At 41.6% G+C, this 22086-nt stretch overlaps 1 protein-coding gene across 2 annotated transcripts in view; it reads right to left on the bottom strand.

Moving 5' to 3' along the window:
- Positions 1–22086, bottom strand: part of UNC80 (unc-80 homolog, NALCN activator) — a 195195-nt gene that overhangs the window by 128645 nt on the left and 44464 nt on the right. The window contains exons 14-21 of one of the 2 annotated variants that reach the window (XM_019553643.1): positions 18864–19010; positions 12991–13138; positions 11476–11624; positions 9890–10056; positions 6195–6296; positions 3256–3470; positions 2316–2422; positions 914–1010 (exon numbers count right to left, since the gene is read on the bottom strand). In XM_019553643.1, coding sequence (XP_019409188.1) covers positions 914–1010; positions 2316–2422; positions 3256–3470; positions 6195–6296; positions 9890–10056; positions 11476–11624; positions 12991–13138; positions 18864–19010 — 1132 coding nt within the window. The remainder of the gene's footprint in view (positions 1–913; positions 1011–2315; positions 2423–3255; positions 3471–6194; positions 6297–9889; positions 10057–11475; positions 11625–12990; positions 13139–18863; positions 19011–22086) is intronic. The other variant, XM_019553642.1, reaches the window with a different exon arrangement.

Below are 22086 nucleotides of genomic sequence, written 5' to 3'. Positions count from 1 at the left end.
TGTGTGTGTGTGTGTGTGTGTGTGTGTGTGTGTGTGTGTGTGTGTGTGTTGCTTTAAATAAAAATAAAAGAATGTCAAGATGCAAGGCTGGCTCCTTGAGAACAAGGATCAGGTTTCTGAGCTAAGACTATCTGCAACTGGATACCTGCTTGAACATATAATATCCTATTCCTTTAAGTATTACTTGAAGCACTTTTCATAAAACCACTGATTTTTTAAAAATTGTAATTGCCTTTAAATATATTTTGTTGGAAAGGTATTATTATTATTATTATTATTATTCTTTGTTTGAGAAAAAGGGACAGCATCTCTTTAACGAATGGTATGCAAACACTAGACATGCAAACACAGAAGAAAAGAGATAATTAAAACAAGGTTTATACAGCTATTTCCATTTCATCAATGCTGGACTTTGCTAAAGCTGTCATATAGTCATAAAAAGCTGATGGAGCATCCATCATTATATTAAGGTATGAAAGATTCACATGCCTTATTTTGGACTGAGTCATTGCTTTGGATCAAGTATAAATTTTTCAAGTTTGTCAATTTGATTCAATTCAATTTTCCTTTGAAAGTCCAAATATTATATAATCTTAATTTCTTTGGAGATATTTCCTTTTAAAACAATTCTATGCTGCTAGAGTTTCTTTTAAAATCAAAATGAAAGAAAAGGGGAAGAGAAAGAAAATGGTTACAAAGAACAAAAAGTTGGAGAACTGAACAGTTACAAAAACAAGTGAAAAGCAGGGAAAGGAGAAGAAGGGCTGAAATATAGAAAGAAAGATTGATAGGTAGATAGAAAGAAAAAGAAAAAAAAGAAAAATTTAAAAAGAAAAGAACCCTGATTTCTAACCATCTTTTTCTTCTGTGTGATGAAGCTTGGATGAGTGTCTTCGGCAGGTGCGCCATTTACCAAGACGCTTGAAGAAATTCTCCTCTTCATCTCGCCCATTCTCTAGGCCACCTCCTGGTCCTCCTTCTGACAGCTTCACTGCACTAGTGAATTTCACCTGAACAAATGAAGAGACAGACTGGAGTCTCATCATGACATTGTATGGTCTCTTTCATTTTTGTCATGGAAATGAAGCATGTACAGGATAGGCTATAGTAAGGGTGGGCAATAATTTTGGGCAGTGGGCCGCTTACTGAGTTTTGGCAAGCCATTGAGGGCCATATGACAGGCAGCCAGGGGCAGATAACTATTAATTATCTGAAGTTTTTAGGGGCTTTGTGGGCCAGATAGAATAGCCTGGTGGGCTGCATCTGGCTCGCAGGCCACAATTTGCCCGCTCCTGGGCAATTGTACATCACTACAGCAACAGATCTATGGCATTCCATTGCCAAAAAGGGAATCTTCTCAGATACCATAGCCACTACCATCTTTTTTCCTGATCTCTCATTTAGATGATGATCTCTTATTGCTGTGACCATACCATTTGACTTCTATGTCCTCATCCAACCCCCTTGACATGACTGTTCTTTGTTTACTTTTCAGCTACCTGGTTTCATTTTACATGTGTCCTTAAAGACTTGTAACTTTCAACTTTTCCATGTTTTTCCAAAGTTGCTTTTCTGTCCCCCCATTATCATGTCCAGTAATTCAATAGTCAGTCCCACATACAAAAATAGTGAAGTAGTATCATTGCTGTCCCAGCCTGGATCATCACTCAGCACCTCTCCCATCTCAGGGGAACGGAAAATGTCACCCGCCATTTTCAGTCTCTCTCCTTGCAGGATGGCCTCCCTTGTGCTTGTGAGGCAAATACAGCCATCACCACTTTAATGTGGTTATGCTGATCTTTGGTGAGGGGTTTGGATCTTGGAATTCTAGAAGGGGGTGTCCAAACCCAGAGCAAAGTACTTCAGAGTCTCTATGTACAGACATGTTAGACAGAAGAACAAATAGGAGGCTGGGAACAGAGGCATATTACTACATAGATGTTCTTTCACTTCCTTAAAGATTGTGGGTAATCAGAGAAACAAACAGGTTACCCCTCCAGAATCTAGGGAAAGAATTTCCCCACTACAGCACCCTCAGAGCTGCTGGAACCCAGCCAGGATGGTTAGGTTGAATGCATGCACACTTACAAACAGTAGGTCACAGACTTCTGACCTTGGGAGGTAATTCGTTTCATGGCTTTGGAATTCTACCAAAATCCCCCAGTCCCCAGAGCTCCATAGATTTTTGCTCCCGGGCATGATCAGCTACAATGTCCATGCCGATCACAGAAGTTTCCCTGGGAGCTAGAAGTGGTCTGTAAGTAGCCAGACCCTGGCCCTCTATCCTTCCCGCTAATCTGAAATGATTTATTTACCTTGGAACTCTGCCTGATGAAAGAAAGACGGTCTACAGAGCTGATATCCAGGAGGTCTTCTACTCCATCAGCCAGTCCAGAGAGGGAGGACCGCTTCAGCCAGTTCCCTGTTGCAGAGAAAGCCAGTTAGAACAATTATGAAATTGTTTCAAGCTGCCTCTATCAACTTGTACAAACATGCTTCGTTGCAATGGAAATAATGGGATATGAGAAAAGTTTGAAAAATAAGGCGTGTTCATGTTACATGCATTAAAAGATCATGGTTTAACTCATAGCATGAAAGGCTGAATATTAGGGTTATGATGGATGAAAACCAAGACAGGTCAGTGAGAAAAGATGAGTAATACTTTATTCTTTTCCTATTGAAGTCTGTTCAGAATGTTTTTCTGGGAGGAAGGATGGTCCAAGGAATAGGGAATTAGCCTCTAAACCTGAAGACCTAAATTCAATTCCCTGCCCTGCCACAGACATCCTTTGAGATCTTGGGTAAGTCATTAAATCCTATTTCACTTAGTAGGCACTTAAGTGCCTAAGGGTGATCCTAATCTACCCAGCTTGAGTCCTTGAAAAAAAGTTAATGCAAAAGGTGGATGGCTGCTCTTCCTGTTCACTGCTTTTTGTGACTTAGTCTTAAGGCTACACTGATGACATGTTACCTTTCTTCAAAGACTTGAGCAGAATCACACTTACGTGTTTAATATGTGGAATAGGATTGGGCCCTTAGTCTCTTTGTATGCCTCAATTACTCCCTTGTAAAATTTTCTTGTAAAACAGGGATACAACAGCAATGTCATAACTCGCAGGTGTATTGTGAAAATTAATACATTAAAAACTATGAGGCACTCAGACACTGCCTATCTATACTATGCAAGTCCCCAGATAGATATTTTCCCTGCAAGTCTGCACATGCAATACATATATATAATATAGAGAGACATACATTTACCTATGGGGAGTTTGAGTTTCTTTCGGAGAGAGATCCGTCGGGAACGGGAGCGAGAGCGCCTTTCAGTGGTTGTCCCAGAGTGAGCTGTGGTGCATTCTGATGTATCCTGCTCTGACTGGCTACTTGTATCACTTGCTGCACTCTGCGACTTAAACATCTTCCGCCAGAAGTCCTTGCGTCCCAGAACAGCCCCTTGCATTTGCTCATCACTGCAAGAAGTGACAACAGATAACAACAACTTTAATACAAATACTTGGCAGTAACTTTTACACTGTCAAGCACATTTGAATGACGGTTTCTCATACTAACTTCTATTATTTGGCACTTGTTATTCTAAGAATTTCAGACTTATTTGTCTCAAGGTAATTTATTAAGCCAGACAACAAGTTCAGTATTGCACAAGTCAAAAAATAACAATAGCTTCTGCCATGGAGCGCTTACATTTTAGATAGGCTGTTCAGTTTTCTCTGTCCTTCTACTGAAGAATTTCACTTTTCTGGATAAAGTGACCAGTGTTAGCATGCAGGAATAATGTCTTCAAAGAGTACATTTATTAAAAAGCTTTTGTATACTAAGATTCCATTTGGGACACTGTATGAAGTCATAATTTTAACAAACTTATTGGACTACAAACAGTACACTCTGCCCCAACAACTCCAAATGGCCATGACAGGACTTTGACGAATAGGTATAAATATAATTCTTCTTCAGAAGACTAGAATTTTCTGCTGGGACAGGGTTCATAAGATCATAGAAAAGTAGGGCTAGATTGAATTTCCTTAGGTTATTTAGGCCAGACCCCTGTTCAAGGCAAGATAATCCCTGACTAAACCATCAAAGTCAAGTGTCTGGCTATCCTGCTCTTGAAAATTTTCAGGGATGGAGATCTCACAAATTCTCTAAGTAGCCTGTTGCAATGCTTGACTACCCTCATAGTCAGAAAGTTCTTCCTAATCTCCAACCTAGATTTCCTTTGGTGCAGTTTGAGGCCATTGCTCTAGTCTTGTCCCCTACAGCCACAGAAAAAGGCTATCTTCATCCTCTTTATGACCAACCTTCAAGTAATTGAAGACTGTTATCAAATCCCTTCCCCACTTTAGTCTTCTCTTCTCCAGACTATATAACACTAGTTCTTCCAGCCTTTTCTCATTAGTCATTTTTCCGATGACTCTAATAATTGCTGCTGTTCTCTGAAAAACTCTTTCCAATTTGTCCCCCATCTTTTCTGAAGTGTGGAGCCTAAAACTGGACACAGTACTCCAGGTGAGGCCTTACTAATGCCAAATCATGGAAGAATCACTTCTCTTGATTTCCAGGTGATACTTGTGTTAATACAACCTAATATGCTGTCAGATTTTTATTTTTTGTAACAAGAGCACATTGTTGGTTCGTATTCAGTTTATCATTCACTGTAACCCCCAGGTCTATCTGTGCAGTACTTCAGCCCAGCCAGATTCAGATTCAGTCCATCATGAAGCCACCATTTAAAGTAATATGACCTGGCACTTTTCATCCTTAGAGTGCTTTGCAAAAATCAATATCATCGTCCTCATTTTATTGATAAGGAAACTGAGGCCCAGGGTGGTGAAGTGACTGGCAGAGCTGGGGAGAGAGCATGGGGTCCCTGGGCCCAAGTCCAGTGCTCCATTCCCTAGTGCCACCTGAATACAGAAGCTGATGGTAGCAGAAGGCAGAACAGCAGATCAAGCAGGGAGCACAAGGAAGGAAGCTGAAAACAGAGCAGGAGTGTGAGGAAGAAGCACAGAGTAGAGAGCAGAAAGCAGAGCAGCATATTGGATAGAGGAAAAGAATTGGAGGGGTACTCAGGGAGGATGTAGAGCTAACCTGTGGCATGCCTGCCAAAAAGGTTGGTCCTCCACTGGGTCAAACTATGAGAAGTTTCAAGAACTATGATTGTATTCAGCAAAGATGAACTTTAAGACTGGACCAAAACTCCAATTAACCAGACTAATATATACACCCACTCACATGTTTTGTTCAGTCATTCCTATAAAATTTTCTAATTAGAAAATTCTATTTCTTCTTAAACTAAGGCTTTCTCCCTCACAACCCATCTTTTCCTTACTTGATCCTGCAGCAAAGTTGGAGCATTGCATTTATGATTACTCATCATTTCCATGGCAACATAGATAAGTCTCTGCAGACTTAGTAGATGAAGAAGAAAAGAAAGGGGTGGGCAGGGTTGAAAGACTTAGAAATAGAAATCTCCCAGTTGAGATCTCGTCTGTCGTCATAGGATATGGGCAGCTTCTCCTGAAAACATCATGTCTGTTATGTCTTCAGAAAATATAAACACATGTACATACTGCTAGCTTTACCAGACATTCTTACAGATTTCCACTATAGGAGACTAAAATCTCCAAGGTAGTATCTGCCAGAAAGAAAATTTGAAAAATATGAAAGGAAATGCAGGAGCCACAAGTTAATAACCAAGAATAACTTCATTACACATATAATAATATTTAACTATTTAAAAAAATAGAACAACATAAATCATGGTCTCAAAAGGAAAATGTAAGGAATAGAAAAGGCAGGGATTTGGAGAAATTTCTAGTGAATTATAATTATTTTTTTCTCAATAGCAGATGTTAAATACCCTGGGGCAGTAGAATATGCTTTTTCATGCTGAGTGTGTACAGATCCTAACCTCATGGACCTCCAATCACTAAAATAGCTGGCAGTACAGCTCATTTCAGCTTAGTACACAATGTTAGGCTTCACTGATCTTCTACTGAAATCAATGTTATACCTAATTGTACCAATCCCTTCTTGCATCATGTGATGGGGGAATTTGATAGATACAATCATGAAGGCCAGTAGCAAATACCCACTGCATTTGTTGAATCACTTAAAGAAAAGAATCCTTAAAGAACTGGAGTTCTAAGCAGTCACACTGCTAAACATTCACTTACTGCTCTGGAGTCTGCAGTGGACGGCTGGAGAGGTAACTGCGACATTCATCAGGGGCAGATGATGCCTGTCCCTTATCAATAACAATGCTTCCCACCTCAGATCTGTGCAGACAACACAACCGAATTAACAGGTGGCATATCTCACTTCTCGTGAACACTGTTCACTAAACATGGAATCTAGCACTTTGAAAATTGAACTGTCTTAAATGCATGCCCCTATTTTTTTAAACTGTTGGCCTTTAACGGCTATAAAAATGCCCTGGTGCGGGGAACTGAGGCCAAGATTTTCAAAAACTGCTAATAACTTGATGCACTTTGGATTTTGGATACACATTTTGAGACATTTTAAATTTGGCTAATTTCCAGGAAACTAACCTCAAATACCTTGGAATCTTGGCCAGTGGGCTTTGTGCATCTCAGAGATTGTCCAGTGGCTTTGTGTATCCAAAACTAAAAAAAGCTATGCAACAATTTTTTGATGTTGCCAGTTACTTGAAACTCAATCTCTTTTTTTTCAGTTTAAAGCTCTCTTTTTGATCTATACGCACATTTCTGTCCTATGTTGTAATACAACATGACTCCAACAACGAGATCAAATTTCATATTAAAAACGCAAAATTTCATGACTAAATTTCTTTTGTATCATGATCCATGTCCTGCATCAGCCACCAGACAAAGCATGCCTACTAGAAAAAAGAAGCTTCCTCACTTGCATTGATGAGCTGTATTTGACTCAAGGGGTGACAAGAGGTAAGGTGCTGCAGGATCTGGTACTGGGCAAAAGGGATAATCTAGTCAGCAACCTGAGGATCAAAGGGAAGCTCGGTAATAGTGATCACAAGTTGATCACTTTCTCTATCCATCACAAAGCTGGCAAATCAGTCAGCAATACAGAAATGCTTGAATTTAGGAAAAAGTGGACTTTCACAAGCTCAGGAGGTTGGTTGTTGAGGTCTTGATCTGAAAGGGAGGGGAGTCCATGATGAGTGGTCACTCCTTAAGGATGTGATCCTAAAAGCACAAGGAAAGTCCATTCCGGCCTATAGGAAAGGTAGCAAAAGGGCTGGGAGACCCCCTTGGCTCAGCAGGGAACTCACAGACGTCCTGAATCTGAATAGAGAAGCTTATAAGGGATGGAAGTCAGGAACTACCACTAAGGAGGATTATGCAGCACTGGCCCACACCTGTAGGAAGCAGACCAGAAAAGCCAAGGCTGAAACTGAACTCAAACTGGTTACAGTAATCAAGGACAATAAACAGTCCTTCTTCAAATAAGTGGGAAGTCTGAAAAAAAACAAGGGCAACTTTGAACCCTTTCTGAACCAAATGGGGCAGCTGACAACTGACACCCAGGAAAAAGCTAACCCCCTCAATGATTACTTTGCATCAATTTTCCACCAGCCCAAGGGAACCACCCTGCCTGACAGGATGCTGGACTACCAGGGTAAGGGTGATCATACTCCTAAAATTTGCAAAGATCTTGTGAGAGAACACCTTGAGAGGCTGGACATCCACAAGTCAGATGGCTCAGATGGAATGTACCCAAGATGGTGAGGATATTTAAAATTCGTGGCACTTGGGAGAGGTTCCTGAAGATTGGAAGAGGCCAATGTGGTGCCTATCTTCAAGAAAGGAAGGAAGAAAGATCCAGGGAACTACAGGTCAATAAGTTTGACCTCAATCCCTAAAAAGATCTTGGAAAAATCATCAAAGAAACCATCAACAACAGGCTAATGGAAGGCAACATTCTGAGAGATAGCCAATGTGGCTTCACTGCGGGTAGGTCTTGCCTGACCAATTTCATATCCTTCTATGACCAGCTGATGAATCACAAAGACAAAGTAGAAGAGGTTGATGTTATATATTTAGATTTCAAAAAAGCTTTTGACTAGGTCTCCCATGATGTCCTCGTGGTAAAACTGGGGAACTGCAGTCTCGACAACCTTACAGTCCGGGGGCTGGGGAACTGGCTCTGTGGTCGGACCCAGAGTGTGACAGTCAATGGAACAGAGTCAACATGGTGCATGGTGACCAGTGGCATCTCCCAGGGCTCAGTACTTGGACCAATACACTTTAATATATTCATAAATGATCTGGATTCAGGTGTCAGAAGCAGACTGGCTAAGTTCGCAGATGACACCAAATTACAGGGAAATACAATCACACTAGAGGATAGGCTGGCAATTGAGGCTGACCTGGACAGGCTTGCAAGGTGAGCAGACCAAAACCTGATGACATTCAACATAGAGAAATGCAAGGTGCTTCACCTCAGGAGAAAAAACCCACTTCATACTTATAGGCTCGGCAGCACTAGCACCAAAAGGGACTTGTGGGGTCATTATGGACTAGAAGATGAATATGAACCACCAATTTGATGCCATAGCTAGCAAAGCAAATGAAACTCTGGCTTGCATCTACCGATGCATCTCAAGCAAGTTCCAAGAAGTCATCCTCCCACTGTACTTGGCCTTGGTGAGACCACAGCTGGAGTACTGCATCCAGTTCTGGGCTCCACACTTTAGAAAGGATGTGAAGAATCTTGAGAGAGTCCACAGGAGAGCCACACGCAAGATTAGAGATCAAGAGAGCAAGCCTTATGAGAAAAGGCTGAGAGGCATGGGACTCTTCAGCCTGGAGAAGCGAAGGCTCAGGGGTGACTTGGTGGCAGCCTATAAGTATATAAGGGGTGTGCATAAGGAACTGGGAGAATGTCTGTTCACCAGGGCACCCCAAGAGAAGACAAGGTCTAATGGTCACAAACTGCTAGAAGATCATTTTAGACTGGACATAAGGAAAAACTTCTTTACTGTCCGAGTCTCCAGAGTCTGGAACAGACTCCCCTCAGAAGTGGTCCAAGCACCTACTCTGGATGCCTTTAGGAAATGCTTGGATGCTTATCTTGCTGGGGTGATATGACCACAGCTGACTTCCTGCCCCTTGGGTGGTGGGCTGGACCCAATGATCTCGTGAGGTCCCTTCCATCCCTAACGTCTATTTAATCTATTCCCCCAATGAAGCAATGCACAAGGCTGAGTCATGCTCACATGAAATTGTGGGATTTAAAATCACCCCTTCAAACAAAACCTCCTTCACTCACTCACTCCTTTTCTTGTTTCTCTACCTTTCCTTTTCCCAAAGAGTCCCTTGCTTTGCTATCTAATCCGTGTTTTACCAGTTATTTCTGTGAGGTTTGAACTTTTTCACTGCTGCTTCCAAAGCTGTCTCAGGGCCTTGCTACATGTTGCACTGTGAGCCACACTAATGTTGATTGGTTGGTGCTAGCTTGCAGTCTCACCTTCAACCTAAGCAGCACATCTGTGGGGAGTAGCCAAACCTTAATGGAACAGCAGCTGGGTTATGTGGATCAAGAGATAATCCTGCCTTGGAGTGGCATAACTTTGACCTTCACAATGAGTTTTTAAAACCACTTAAAGGTGTTAACGTGCCAATAATCCAGGGGTTATGAGCTCCAGGAGCCGTCCAAAATTAACATACAACAAAGCCCTCACTTTATTAAATATTAAGGGAGACTGATGCCACCTCCACACTTGAGCTTTGTACATGAAGAGATGACATGCTAACAAGAGGAATAAAACAAACAATCCTATGGACGTTCCTACATTCGTGTTGAAGGCAATAAGTTACACAGCATTATATACATAATTCATAGCCTTATTACATTCCCAGACACAAACCTTTTGCTCCCTGAAGGTTTTGGCTCGTGCTCTGTTTCCTCTGTTTTCTTCCCCGGTATTAATTTTTCAGCACTATCCAAAAGGGCACTGAGTGCCACCCTTCTAAAGACATTTCCATGAGCCTCCTTGATAAATTGGACCAACTGTCGGATGTCACAGTATAATCCCTGAATAAAAAAATATCATGAGGCAGAGGGGGAAAAGGAGAGAGAAAGAGAGAGGGAGAGAATTCTATAATGGGTTTGCTTTTAAGCAGAGACAGACAGAGATACTTTATTTTTAGATGTAGTTAGTAGCTTTTAAATTATTATTGTTATTCAGATGAAGCACACAGTTGTCATATAACCATTTCAATAAGGAAAGGTGCTGTCCTGTTGAGCTATTCCCCACCAGAAGCACATCGTTGTTATGAAACCTATGCTGTGTTGGACTAAGGGAACTTTAAGTTATGTCAGGGCTGGGACATCTGCAGGAAGAGGGAGCTACAAAGATTGCTCAAAGCCTCTTTTACCCCATTCATCTAAGCCCACAATGTTAAGAGGTAGGAAAAATCCAAAAGAAAAAAGCTCCAAATTGCATGTTGTGCTTCAGAACCTGTCAGTATCTCAGGATTTTTCTTAATTATTTTAGAGAATTACTTCATGAAACTGGAAAGCAATGATTCACACATTCACCAATCTAACTCCTACACTTAGATTTTTTTTTAGTTCAGTGCATTCACATATATATTTGTGGCAGCTAAGAGGAGTTGGTATGTCAAGGTCTCCTCTGATTCAGGCAAGGTGGATTTATAGAGCCAGTATTCTACAAAACCCCCCTCAAACAAACATACTTTTACAGACTACCCTGTGTACTGTCTTATGCCTTACTCGACAAGGTACTTAGGCACACATTTAATTTTAAGCATGTGAGTACCCCCCACAAAGGGCAAACCGCGAACACAGCCCTGTCACTTCAGTTCATTATTTCTTTACAAGCAGAGGCTGTGCTCATACACTTTACAGACTTGGAGTCCAAATGCACCAACCCTGTCAACCTCAGAAAAGCATAAATCTTGTGAAGGAAAAGCATGCCTCTTGGTTTTAGTCTAGTCTGATCTAACGGATGACTACCCATGCCCTAAAACTATCAGCCAGTTCAGTATGACAGGCAGGCTTTGCTATGAAGAATTCAAGAGAGAAATGTAGAGAGGTATGGTAGGTCAAGATTGGGCATTCCTAGCAGGGATGTTGTTAGAAAACTTACAAGGGACCAGCCAGCTATGGGCTACAGCCTCAGCTAATTCCAGCTAGCTTTATCTCTACCTGAGTCAATGGACCTGTTCTGGTTTAGCTCATGTGGGAACCTAGCCCATTACTCTTAGCTCCAGCTTAGTGCTACTAGTTGTTCTTTCCACTAACGTCAAGTTCACAAAGAAACCAACAAAAGCACTATCTGAAGACAAAGGGGATCAAACCCCAAATGTATTTGCTTGTCATACCAATGAGGTCTTGTTGAACTGAATTTGGGCTTAATTTTAAAGCTTAGCTGCCACTTGAAACAAAATTAAAATAACAAACTTTTAGAACATGAACCAATGTTCTCACCAGATTTTCAGGGCTATGAAGTTCATGTGTAGTAGAGGCACAGCGAGTGATCAGGGACTTGAACATGGCACTGACTATAATTCCTTCCACACTTTGTGCAGTAGATTTGTTGTCCACTGTGGTGAAGTTATTGCCAAATCCAGCCTTGTCTGCAAAATGCAAGCATGAATAAACCCCATTGTTGAGATGGGTTAAATATTATACATCAAAATATAATGATGTATTTAAATGCACTAAGAGATGTAAATCCATGGTAACACCTCACCCAGAGCACTCTGTTCAATTCACAATGAATGTGATAAAAATGGAGGTCAGAGACAGGTAACAAGAATAATAAGAGGAATTGAAAAAAATCTTCTATGTGAAAATAAATTGAAAAAATCAGGAGGGTACTTCCTCTCCCTTTTTCTCCTCTAATTTAGTGGTATATCAAATAATGAGAGGAGAAAATGGTAAATCAGGCACTCCTATACGCCTTCTCACATGAACAATGGGATATTTAGTTAAACTGAAAAGCAAGGCGTTTAGCACTGATAAAAGGATTTTTTTAAACCAGTGGAACTTTATTCACACAAGATAGTATGGAGGCAAAGATCACAGAAACATTAAAAAAAGGGTTCTTTTAAATGAGAACATCCACAGTTTTCATTAGACAGAGTGAAAACATTCAAAAGGGACATATGCCCTCTTGCTCCAAGGTACAGACCAATTTGTAACTGCTGAGTGTTTGAAAGATACATCATGCATGCTTCTTATTTCACAGCTGTCCACTGTGGTGTTTCTTGAACCTTTTTTTAAAGCGCCTTGGACTACAGGCAGCACATAGGACTGGACTGACTACCTGGATATATGGCAGGTTTGTATTCTAAATGCCTATAATTATCTGCTCGTACATGCAGGGGGGAAATGTATACATGCAATCATCAATTGCCATTGAATTAATTGTCTATCTTTAAAAATAAATCCAACTCACACTGTCGGCACATAAACCAGAAGGCTCATATTCTTGTTTACAAGGTCTGTTCTACCTATTTACTGCCTTCCTTTAGGCTATACTCAGAGTATTACATGCTCAATTATATCTCCATTCAGAACAAATGCTGGAATGCACAGTCCACTCCAGCTGGCATCTAGTCATGTCATTAAGCAGAAAACAACTTCTTGCCTGAGGCATGTTAGAAAGAAAGTTTCCCTTTGCCAAGCTATAAACAAATAGGTAGGATGCATCAAAAACAGGGCACACGTGTTTCTTTAAATGTCATTGTACTGGAACTAGACCAGGTTACTAAGACCCACAGCTGGGTATATGGGGTGTATGTAGTTTGGTGTAGTTCCACTGAATTCAGTAGAGTTCCAATGACCCACACCAAGTGAGAACTGGATTTTATCATTTGATTTTATTTTTTGGCTTTAGACATTCACTCTGGCATCACTTTTTGAAAACTGTAATGCAGATCCTCTCTGCAGGTGTTGTCTTAGAAAAATGACTGGCCTTGAGATGCCAGCTCTCCTTACTGTCAGTGACTGGCTCCATGCAGAATCCTAGCAAAGCATGAAGAAAATCCACCACGTTATTGAGGGAATCTCTGTTCACATAGTCCCTCATGGTCTGCCGGAACTGCATCTTATCCAGCTTGTACAGCTTTGTGAGGCAATTCTGAGCCTGTGAAGACATTAAAAAAAAATCAGAAATATCCACTTGAATTTTGTCAACAGTGGCAGGGTCATTTGGGTGCTTCTCTGCTCTTGCATTCCCTGTGCTACAGTATAAAGTAACTTCAGCTGTAAGTCAAATATTCAAATCTCACAACAGGACATGGGCTCAGATTAAAAGCTGACCAGGCACTTCAGTAGAAGGTGCCACTGCATTGCTTTTGGGTGAGATGGCAGGTCAAGGTCATGTTTGAGACCCTCCATGTAGAAGACAAAGTCTCACTGCATTGACATCTGTTCTCCTTGACCAAAAATTATTTTTTGATAAAACAGGCTCTGACCCAAAGATGTCAGATTTTCAGTCTGTGGCCCAGATTTAACCCATTAGATATGTCTGTTCCTAGTGCCCAATTCATATTCTGAAAATGCAGGCCTGTATTTAAAAAAAAAAAGAACTGACTCTGCGTTGCAAATGTAACCATACAAACATGACCCAAATGCAGTGAGTTTTTAAAAAGTCTGAAATATCAGCTCCAAGAGAAGTATGGACTCTTTCCTGGTGCTCTCCACGTTGGTATGGTTTCTGAAGCTCAAGGAGAGTGCACTAAGGGACAGATATTAAAATAATTTAGACATACAGTTGTACATGCAGTTATCACAAGCAGCATATGCAAAACAACCTGTTCAAATAAACAAACAGCAGAACCAGCAGTGTGTTAGATCTCTCTAGTTGCCCCAGGCCAGCAAGGTACCTAGATGCAAGCTTGTGTTTAAGCATGTGACTAGCCCATCAGTTTCAGAGAGACTACTCATATACTCAACATCAAGTCTTGCACCTAGGTGTTTCAACTGGATTGGGATCAAAATAATGCAAAATGTAATTTGGTAAGTAAAAGTTTACTTATTCCATGTGGGCCGTTTTCAACCCATGCTCTTTGTGAAAATTTCCCAGCTTTATCAAAGGATGCCCTGCTATCCTGTGACAGCTGTATAAAGTAGGATTCAGCAACCCATGAACCTTGAGACTGGACCGAGCCCACAAAGAGGTTGGATCCAGCCTGTGAAGGTCCAGCTCAGCTTGAGGCAGTGCAGGGGATTGGAAAAATACAGCTATGCTGAGCCTTCCACCCCTCTGCAGCCCTCCCTGGTCCTCTCTCATGCCTCAGCTTAACCTTAAGGGTTTCTGAGGAGAGAATAAGCAGAGGCAGATTGGGTGCTCCATAGGCTGGAGATTTGTACCCCATGGCAGGGGACCAAATCACAAGCTTCAGCCCATGGCAGCAAAATGTTGCCTAACCCTGGTATAAAGGATTAGAATTGTAGCCCAACTCCACCTAGTTTCACAACTGCAAACAGATTTGGGCCCTCTCCATGGACCGTGAGAATCTGTCCCTAGAACCTGATCCAGCATTCTCTGAAGAAAGGGAAAGGACTTCACTTGAGATTGGTGGGATCCCTAAAGTCTATGATTATATGATAAAGTATTCCTGACTGTATAGTGCTGATATGACGACTACCCACATTTCACACATTGCTTTAGGAAGCATTTGGGGATGCTTGTTTGAAAAGATACTATATAGAACTGAATTCTATTCTATTCTCTTCAACAGTACACAGGACTGTATTAATATGAACATCACTTGCAAATCAAGGAAATTGATTCTCCAACTCTATACAGCACTGGTGAGGCCTCATCTGGAGTACTATGTCCGTGGGCATATCTAGGATTTTGAAAAGAGGGGTGCAGGTGGTATGACATATCACATATAACACAACACATATTTTTCTCCAGTGAAATGGAAACTATATCCTTTACTAATATGCTAACAGAGTAGCACTATACAAATGTAACTATTGGAATGTGCACATATTTGTTAATGATATATAAAGTTTAAAAAGAACACAACAAACTAGGCAAAAAATAGTCAAAATTGTCAGAAAATATTGTTTCATTAGTCCTATAGTCATAATTATATGCACTGAGATTCATACAACAAAATCTAGCCTTCTTGAGCATCTTGACAGTGCCTCCAATACCACACCATCATTCATTTCTACACCTGACTTAATATTACCAGATTTGAGTTAAATGTTTTTAACTAGTGTTAAAAACAGTGTGCAAGACTGTGAAATAGCAGAGAGACATTACTGGAATGGTTAACAGACAGCAAAACTGAAAAAGAAAGAATAATTTGAATAGCAGAACCTCAAGACCATAACAAAGAATAGACAGTCATTAACACCTGTGGACTAGAGAGAGCTTAAGGGGAATCAGGGAGATGACAATGAGCTATGAGGTCAATTGACTCTTTCAGTACTGCCAGAATAGAACCTCCCAGAGTGTTGGTTTTAAAGTTTGAGTAGAGCAGGAATCAAAGGTGGAGGGGAGCATTGAAATTGCATCACTGCATCTCCCTCTGGACCTGCCCCCATCTGTGTTCACTTTTGGGCTCCACATTTCAAGAAATATGGAAAAATTAGAAAGAGTCCAGTGGAGAATGACAGAAATTATTAAAGACTTGGGAAACTTAATTTATGAGGAAAGGTTGAAAGAACTTGGATTATTTAGTCTGGAGAACAGAAGACAAAAGGGGTGAGGGTGGGATTTGATAACAGTCTTCAAAATACCTGAAGGATGATTACATGGAGGATGGTGACAGACTATTTCCTGTGACCACAAGTATCAGGACAAGGAGCAAGGTTTATAAATTCCAGAAAGAGAAATTTGGGATCAATATTAGGATGGATTTCTCATTATAAGAGCATATCTACACATGTATTTAAACACAACTAAATTTAATGTGCATTAAGCTAATAAGCATGAAGTAATTTTTAACAGATTTTCTACACATGAAGAGATTTGGCACTAAAGTTAGTGCCAAGTCCCTGCAGCCCTGCCATATGCCCCTAGTGGCTGGGCAGACCCGGCACTAAAGTTAGTGTCCAGTTGCATCTACACATGCTTTAACTAATCATGTCTAAATTTGATACCTGCTAATTTTGCCATTTTTAATGTACACTAAGGGTGCACATGTGTAGACACACGCCCGTAATGTATATTAAATTAGGTCATGCTCATTAATGCATCTCGTGTAGACATGCCCTAAAAATAAGAAACTATTCGAACAGGCTAAACACAGAGTAGCCTGACCCTGGAATTTCTGTCCTTCAATTCTTTTAAAGACACTTTAGTCAGGAATTATTATCCTATCTTGAGTGGGAGGGTTGGGTGGACTAGATGACTTTGTGAGATCCCTTCCAGCCTTATTATTCTATGAATTTAAGTTTCTACCCTTACACTGGTATTTTATGTAGCCAGAAAATAATTGTGCTAATCACAGAGGGCATTTATACACATGCTCTGGGAGTGAGGGGAGGGGACGCAGAAAATAGAGTGCCCAAAGCATCAGGAGTATCAGGGTCCCCACACTGAAAAATGGCAGCGGGGGTACTTTAACTAAAGATGAGCTTTAGTTAAAGTACCCCCACTGCCATTTTTCAGCACGGGGATGCTGATACACATGGTACTATAGTCTGCTGGAGCACGGTAATTACCAAGCTCCAGCAGACACGATTAATCATTTAATCAAGTCTGCTCCAATGTGCTGTAATTACAGTGCATCAGACCAACTTCACTGCATGTGTATAGATGCCAGAGCTTGTAAATCAGAATTTAGAAAGGAAAAAACCACTGTACAGACATTTGGAATTGTCTGAGAACTATTCTGTATTTTCAGAGTAAAACAAAATGAATGAATTCTAATTTTGGTCTCCCTGATAACAACTAACAAGGATCCCTTAATTCAGAGTAACCACTTTGCACTCCTCTGTCCAAGCAATTTGAATATAAAGCTTTAGATCCCAGTACAGAGATGAAAATTCTACTGCAAGTGTCTTAGGTCTGATTTAGGGGCACCGAGTCTGTTCTTCCTCCCTGTATTCAGTAGAACGTGGACCAGGAGACATCCCTATGCTATGCTGATCTTTCCCTTCTTTTTTGGTCTCTTGTGGTCTTTACAGTCCAGCAAAAAAGTAAAGTTACTTTCTAGCTACTGAAAACCAGAGCAGAGAAATGGGTTTATACAGAGCAGCTTCCAAAGGAGTTCAGAGGAAACTTAGGCAGCCATTGCTTACAATACTGACATGCGCTCTGTGTTGTTTCATTGTAGTAGAGGAAGGATGATCCTGGAAAAGAATATACTGGGCACCTTGCAGGACCTGGGAGACCTGAGCTCTGTCTCCGATTCAGTCACAGACTTCCTTTGCAATGCAAAGCCATTTAATCTCTTTGCACATTTGTAAAACCAGGATAATTCCTTACCACCCTGCTATGAGGACTGTGAAATTCCATCTAATATGGTAATGATGAAAGCCATAGAAATACTCAAATGCAGAAAATTGACAAAATCCAAGATAAAATCAGTAATCAATTCCTGGCGGAGTCTTATCTTTTAAAATTCTAATCCTTATTCTGAGGTTTTATAGTCTGAGTCACAATCTCTTAGAACTGGTAAAAATGTTCAACAAATGGCAAGAAAGATTCATTACAGCTAAAAGCCCACGAACAAGCTGCCAGGCAAACTAAAGCAAAGAAGAATGCATTTACATTTTACAATACAACCACACACTTGTAGAAGTTAACTGATCCTTATCATAACTCTGTATCACTCTCAGATATAGCATATGTTACAGAATGCTTTGAATTCAAGGCTCAATATCAAAACGCAACACACAACATGCACTTTTCTGTCATTCTTAAAAAAAAAGACCAGTTAGGAGGAGGGAAGAGCCCCCTGTGTTGGCCTCATTTACTTCCAGGACCCACTCTCACCTCCATTTTTATGGGCACAGTATGCATCCATAATTCTAGTCAAAGGGAATGCTCACTGCAGCAAAACCTGGTAGTAAATATATTATCAGCTCACTACTAGTTAAATGTTTGCAGGGCTGGAAGACTCCTATTACAGAGATCCTGTCTGGCAGAGCACTGGGGCTGTGTTCCCACTGAAATCCCCCAGGGATCCATTTTAATTCTCTGGGATGTGGTCAGAGCAATAGCCAGGCTCTTAGGGATAGAATAGATCAAAAACACCCATAAAAACCCCCACACAGCTCTGAGCTGTATTTTCCACTTGTCATTCTTGAATGGTAACCAAGAGCCACAGCCTAGGTATATCTTTGCCTCACTGGGAGCCAGACCAATGGAAGAGGAGTCTTCTGCTACTCTGGAGCACAGTGCACACTGGCTACTGGGACCTTGTGGAGCAGCCCAGAAGTATCAATGCAAGGTCACCCTATAGAATTACATGCCTTGTCTATATTTAGGGTTTTTGTGCCAATGTAGCCAATCCAATATAGCTGCATTGTTCTAACCCCTTCATGTAGTCATGATGCATCAGTGTAAAAAGTGACATTCATGTTTGTGTTGCGTATCCATGTTACACTTTTGCTCATAAAAAAATGCCTATTGCAGGTAAGCCCTTGGGGCTGCTCTAAATTGTGCTGGACCCAAGGGAAGGGTAGGAAACTGGAAGGTACAAAGGTGGCTTAAAGCTGCCTTTGCCTCCCTTGATTGGGCTGCACCTCAAAGTTAGTGCTCCAAGTTTTGGGGGGCAGTGTTCTTTTGTCATTAGAAAGGAAACCATGTGGAGGGGAGAGTGGAACCTCTCAACATCAGGAGACTCATTTCAAATCTGGGGGACTGGGAGAGTTGGAATCTACTTTAGTTCTCTTACATTCTCCCGGAATACCTGGTGTCTCAGGCGATCTCCAGAGAGCCCTCGGTGTCCTTCTCCACAGCCATAAGCACAGCCCAAGGATTTCACTATTTTGATCAGCATAGTTAGTGCCAGCCGATGGGTGCTTATTGGAGTGGTTTCATCCTAGAGTCACAGAACAGAAACAATATCACATGAAACTGCAGTCAGAGTAACTGATAAATTGTTAGCCTTTGCTTGTAACAAACTATTGGGAATTTTTGCTCTCAGACAGTCCATAATGCATAAGGTTAAGTTAAATAACTCTTGAAAATCTTGTTGTAATGTATCTATTTGCATTTGGGACCTAATTATGCAAAACCTTGCTAGCCCATGTAATTCTTACCACTTTGAATAGTCCTCATTGATGTCAAGTGGATTATTCCAACTAGTCAATTCTCTTTGATATAAGAACCAATTTGTGCAACTTATATTTGAGGGCAAGCAGTACTTTACTCCAAAAACAGTCTCACCGAGGCCCATGGGAATACATTTGAGGTACTACTGAGCACGAGTAAGTGGAGTAGCATATTACCCTAAGGAACTAAGGCTGCCTATACATGTGCTTGAGAGGTGGGGAGGGGGGTGTTTTAATTAGAGTGGTTCCTGGAGAGCTGCTGTAATTAAAATGCCTCACCATCACACATATTAAGCCCCCACAGGTTTAAAAATGGCCACGGGACACTTTATCTAAATTTCACTTGATGTAAAGCACCCCAGCAGTCATTTTTAAACCAGTGAAGGCTTATACATGTGATGGTGAGGCCATGCTGGAGCGTTCTAATTAGAACATGAACCAGCATATGTATATGCAGCCTAAAGGACCAGAATCCTCTCTCTCTACTGAAGAAATAAAACAAGGGTTGTATCTGGGCTAGCAGATAATGCCCTGGACTAGGAGTCAGTAGGCTTGTGTGCCATTTCCAGCCTAGCCGTGCCACTGGTCTAATGTGACACCTTGGCATTACAGTTCTATTTTCTCTCCCTGCATCCATCTGTTTTATCTATTTAGACTATAAACTCATCAGGGCATGGGACAGGTCTTACTATTTATTTTATACGGCCTGAAATATGGGAGACTCTGACTACTACTGATGGCTAGAATATGATATTTAGAGGTTTGCTTTTAGGAATTGGCTTGTAGGTAAAGTAGATATGCATTAGAACAGGGGTGGGAAAAATCTGGTCTGTGGGCCAAATCCAGCCCGTTAGGCCATTCTATCCACCCCCTGGGGACCCTAACAAATTTAGAAAATTTATTATTATCTTCCTGGTGCCAGCAGCAGCAGGACCCAGGAGCCAGTGGTAGGACCTAGGGGCAGCAGCAGCAAGGCCCACACAACTCCACCCCACCCCTAGGCTCCCCACCCCCACCCGGAAGCTTCTGCCTGTTCCCCCACTCTCCTTCCATCCAAGAGTGCAAACCCTGGTAAGAACGAGCAAAGGAGGGGCGTGAGGGGGAGAAGAATCGCTGTCAGAGCAGGAGCCAGTTTGGCCCCACTCGCACAGCACAGCACAGCACAGCAGGAGCCAGCTGGGAACTGCGGGGCTTGGGTTGTCTCATGCTGTGTTCTGCGGTCTCAGCTGGGAACCGCGTGCTGCCAGAGTGGTAGGCAGGCAGGGGGGAGTGGTGGTGGCAGCTGGGAAAGAAGGGAATTGGTTAGGGAAAGACACACCTTCCCCCCGCATGCTCCCCCACCCCACATACACACATAGCCACACACCCCCAAGCCCCATACCCACTCACCCCTCCACAAACCCCCCATACACCCTTCCCCATGATGGTGACCAGGGGGTGGGGCAACTGTCAAGTGGAGGGGCTACCCATGCAGCCCTTGGCAGCTCATCAAAACTTGTTAAGCAGCCCTCTAGCTGAAATAATTACCTGCCCCTGCATTAGAACAATGGTCCAGGGGAATGGCAAGGGTTTCTTAAAGCCTGTTTGTGGCAAAGTTTCCTTCAAGGCCCACTGTGTCTGAAGCCAGCAGGCACACAGGCTGGGAATTGAAGACATGTACCACACTGCTCTGTAACATGAGATAAGGTGGCATTAGGTCACAGTGACCAGCGGCAGAGCCCCTGGGATTTCTGGTTTTGGTGGATGGACCAAATTAAGACACCAGTAAATAACCAAATTAAGATGTGTGCATGTGATGGGTTTATTGGCACAAAGGAATATGCTGACAGGACAGAATGTGGACAGTAGGATGACCACAGTGAGACCAATCAATGATAGCCGGGAATGAAAAGTCATCAAAGGATTTCAGAACATCAAAGGGCCCCCGAGAAGGGAACCCGTGGCCACCATCGACAGAGGGTACACCACCAGCCCATCTCACCCACCCCACTTGGGGGTAGTGAGCTGAGGCCCTCAACTTCCAGTCTGCTGACTGCTGACATTCAAGAGAGAACCACAGGGTGAGGCTTGCATACTGGCCAGATGTACCTTCCCCCATGCAGCCTTTGGACTGGTAGATATAGAATTGAGGGTGTTATTTTGTTTGCTTTGCCTGCATTATTCTTATCTGCTATCATTGTGTACTATTATTCTTATTGTGCTATCATTGCCTATTATTCAATGGAGAAGTCGTGGTCGGTCTAAGGGTTTGGGTCTACCCAGAACAAGGTATTTGGGTTATAAATCCAGTGCCAACACTATTGTAAGACAAAAAGCAAATGAACCCAGCATTCCTTTTCTTCTTCCTCATTTATTAACTTCTGCCTAAAATCAAAACTTTAAAAAATATATTGAGCTGTAAAAGGAGGCTTATTTTTCAAAATATTATGCTTGAATAAGGTCTGAGAGCCCTTAAATACTGACAATAAAAACACTGTTTTGCTTTATCCCAGAGAATACTGAAATATACTTTTACTTTAAAATGAATAAAGGTCCAACCAATTAATTAGTTAAATATCCCGTATTCCAGTCAAAGCAAAAAGCAGCTTTTTAAAGGCAACGATAAAGTAAAATGGGGCTGCTGAGAATACAGGCTTTAAATTTGTCCATTTTTTCTTATTCATTTTAGGTTGCATTTTAAACAATCCAAATGTAATCTTTTGCTATTGAAGGTGTTTTTTATCTGTCAAGAGGTATATAACTATTGCATAATTATCTGTCTGCCCAGATACTGAGTGAATCCTAGGATGTGTCTGCACTACACATTGCATGTACATAGCCATAGTAGTTTTGGACTGGTTATCC

This window comes from Crocodylus porosus, unplaced genomic scaffold (assembly GCF_001723895.1).
Source record: "Crocodylus porosus isolate Cpor-Errol unplaced genomic scaffold, CroPor_comp1, whole genome shotgun sequence".
NCBI lineage: Eukaryota > Metazoa > Chordata > Crocodylia > Crocodylidae > Crocodylus > Crocodylus porosus.
This window is presented reverse-complemented; position numbering and strand designations above follow the sequence as displayed.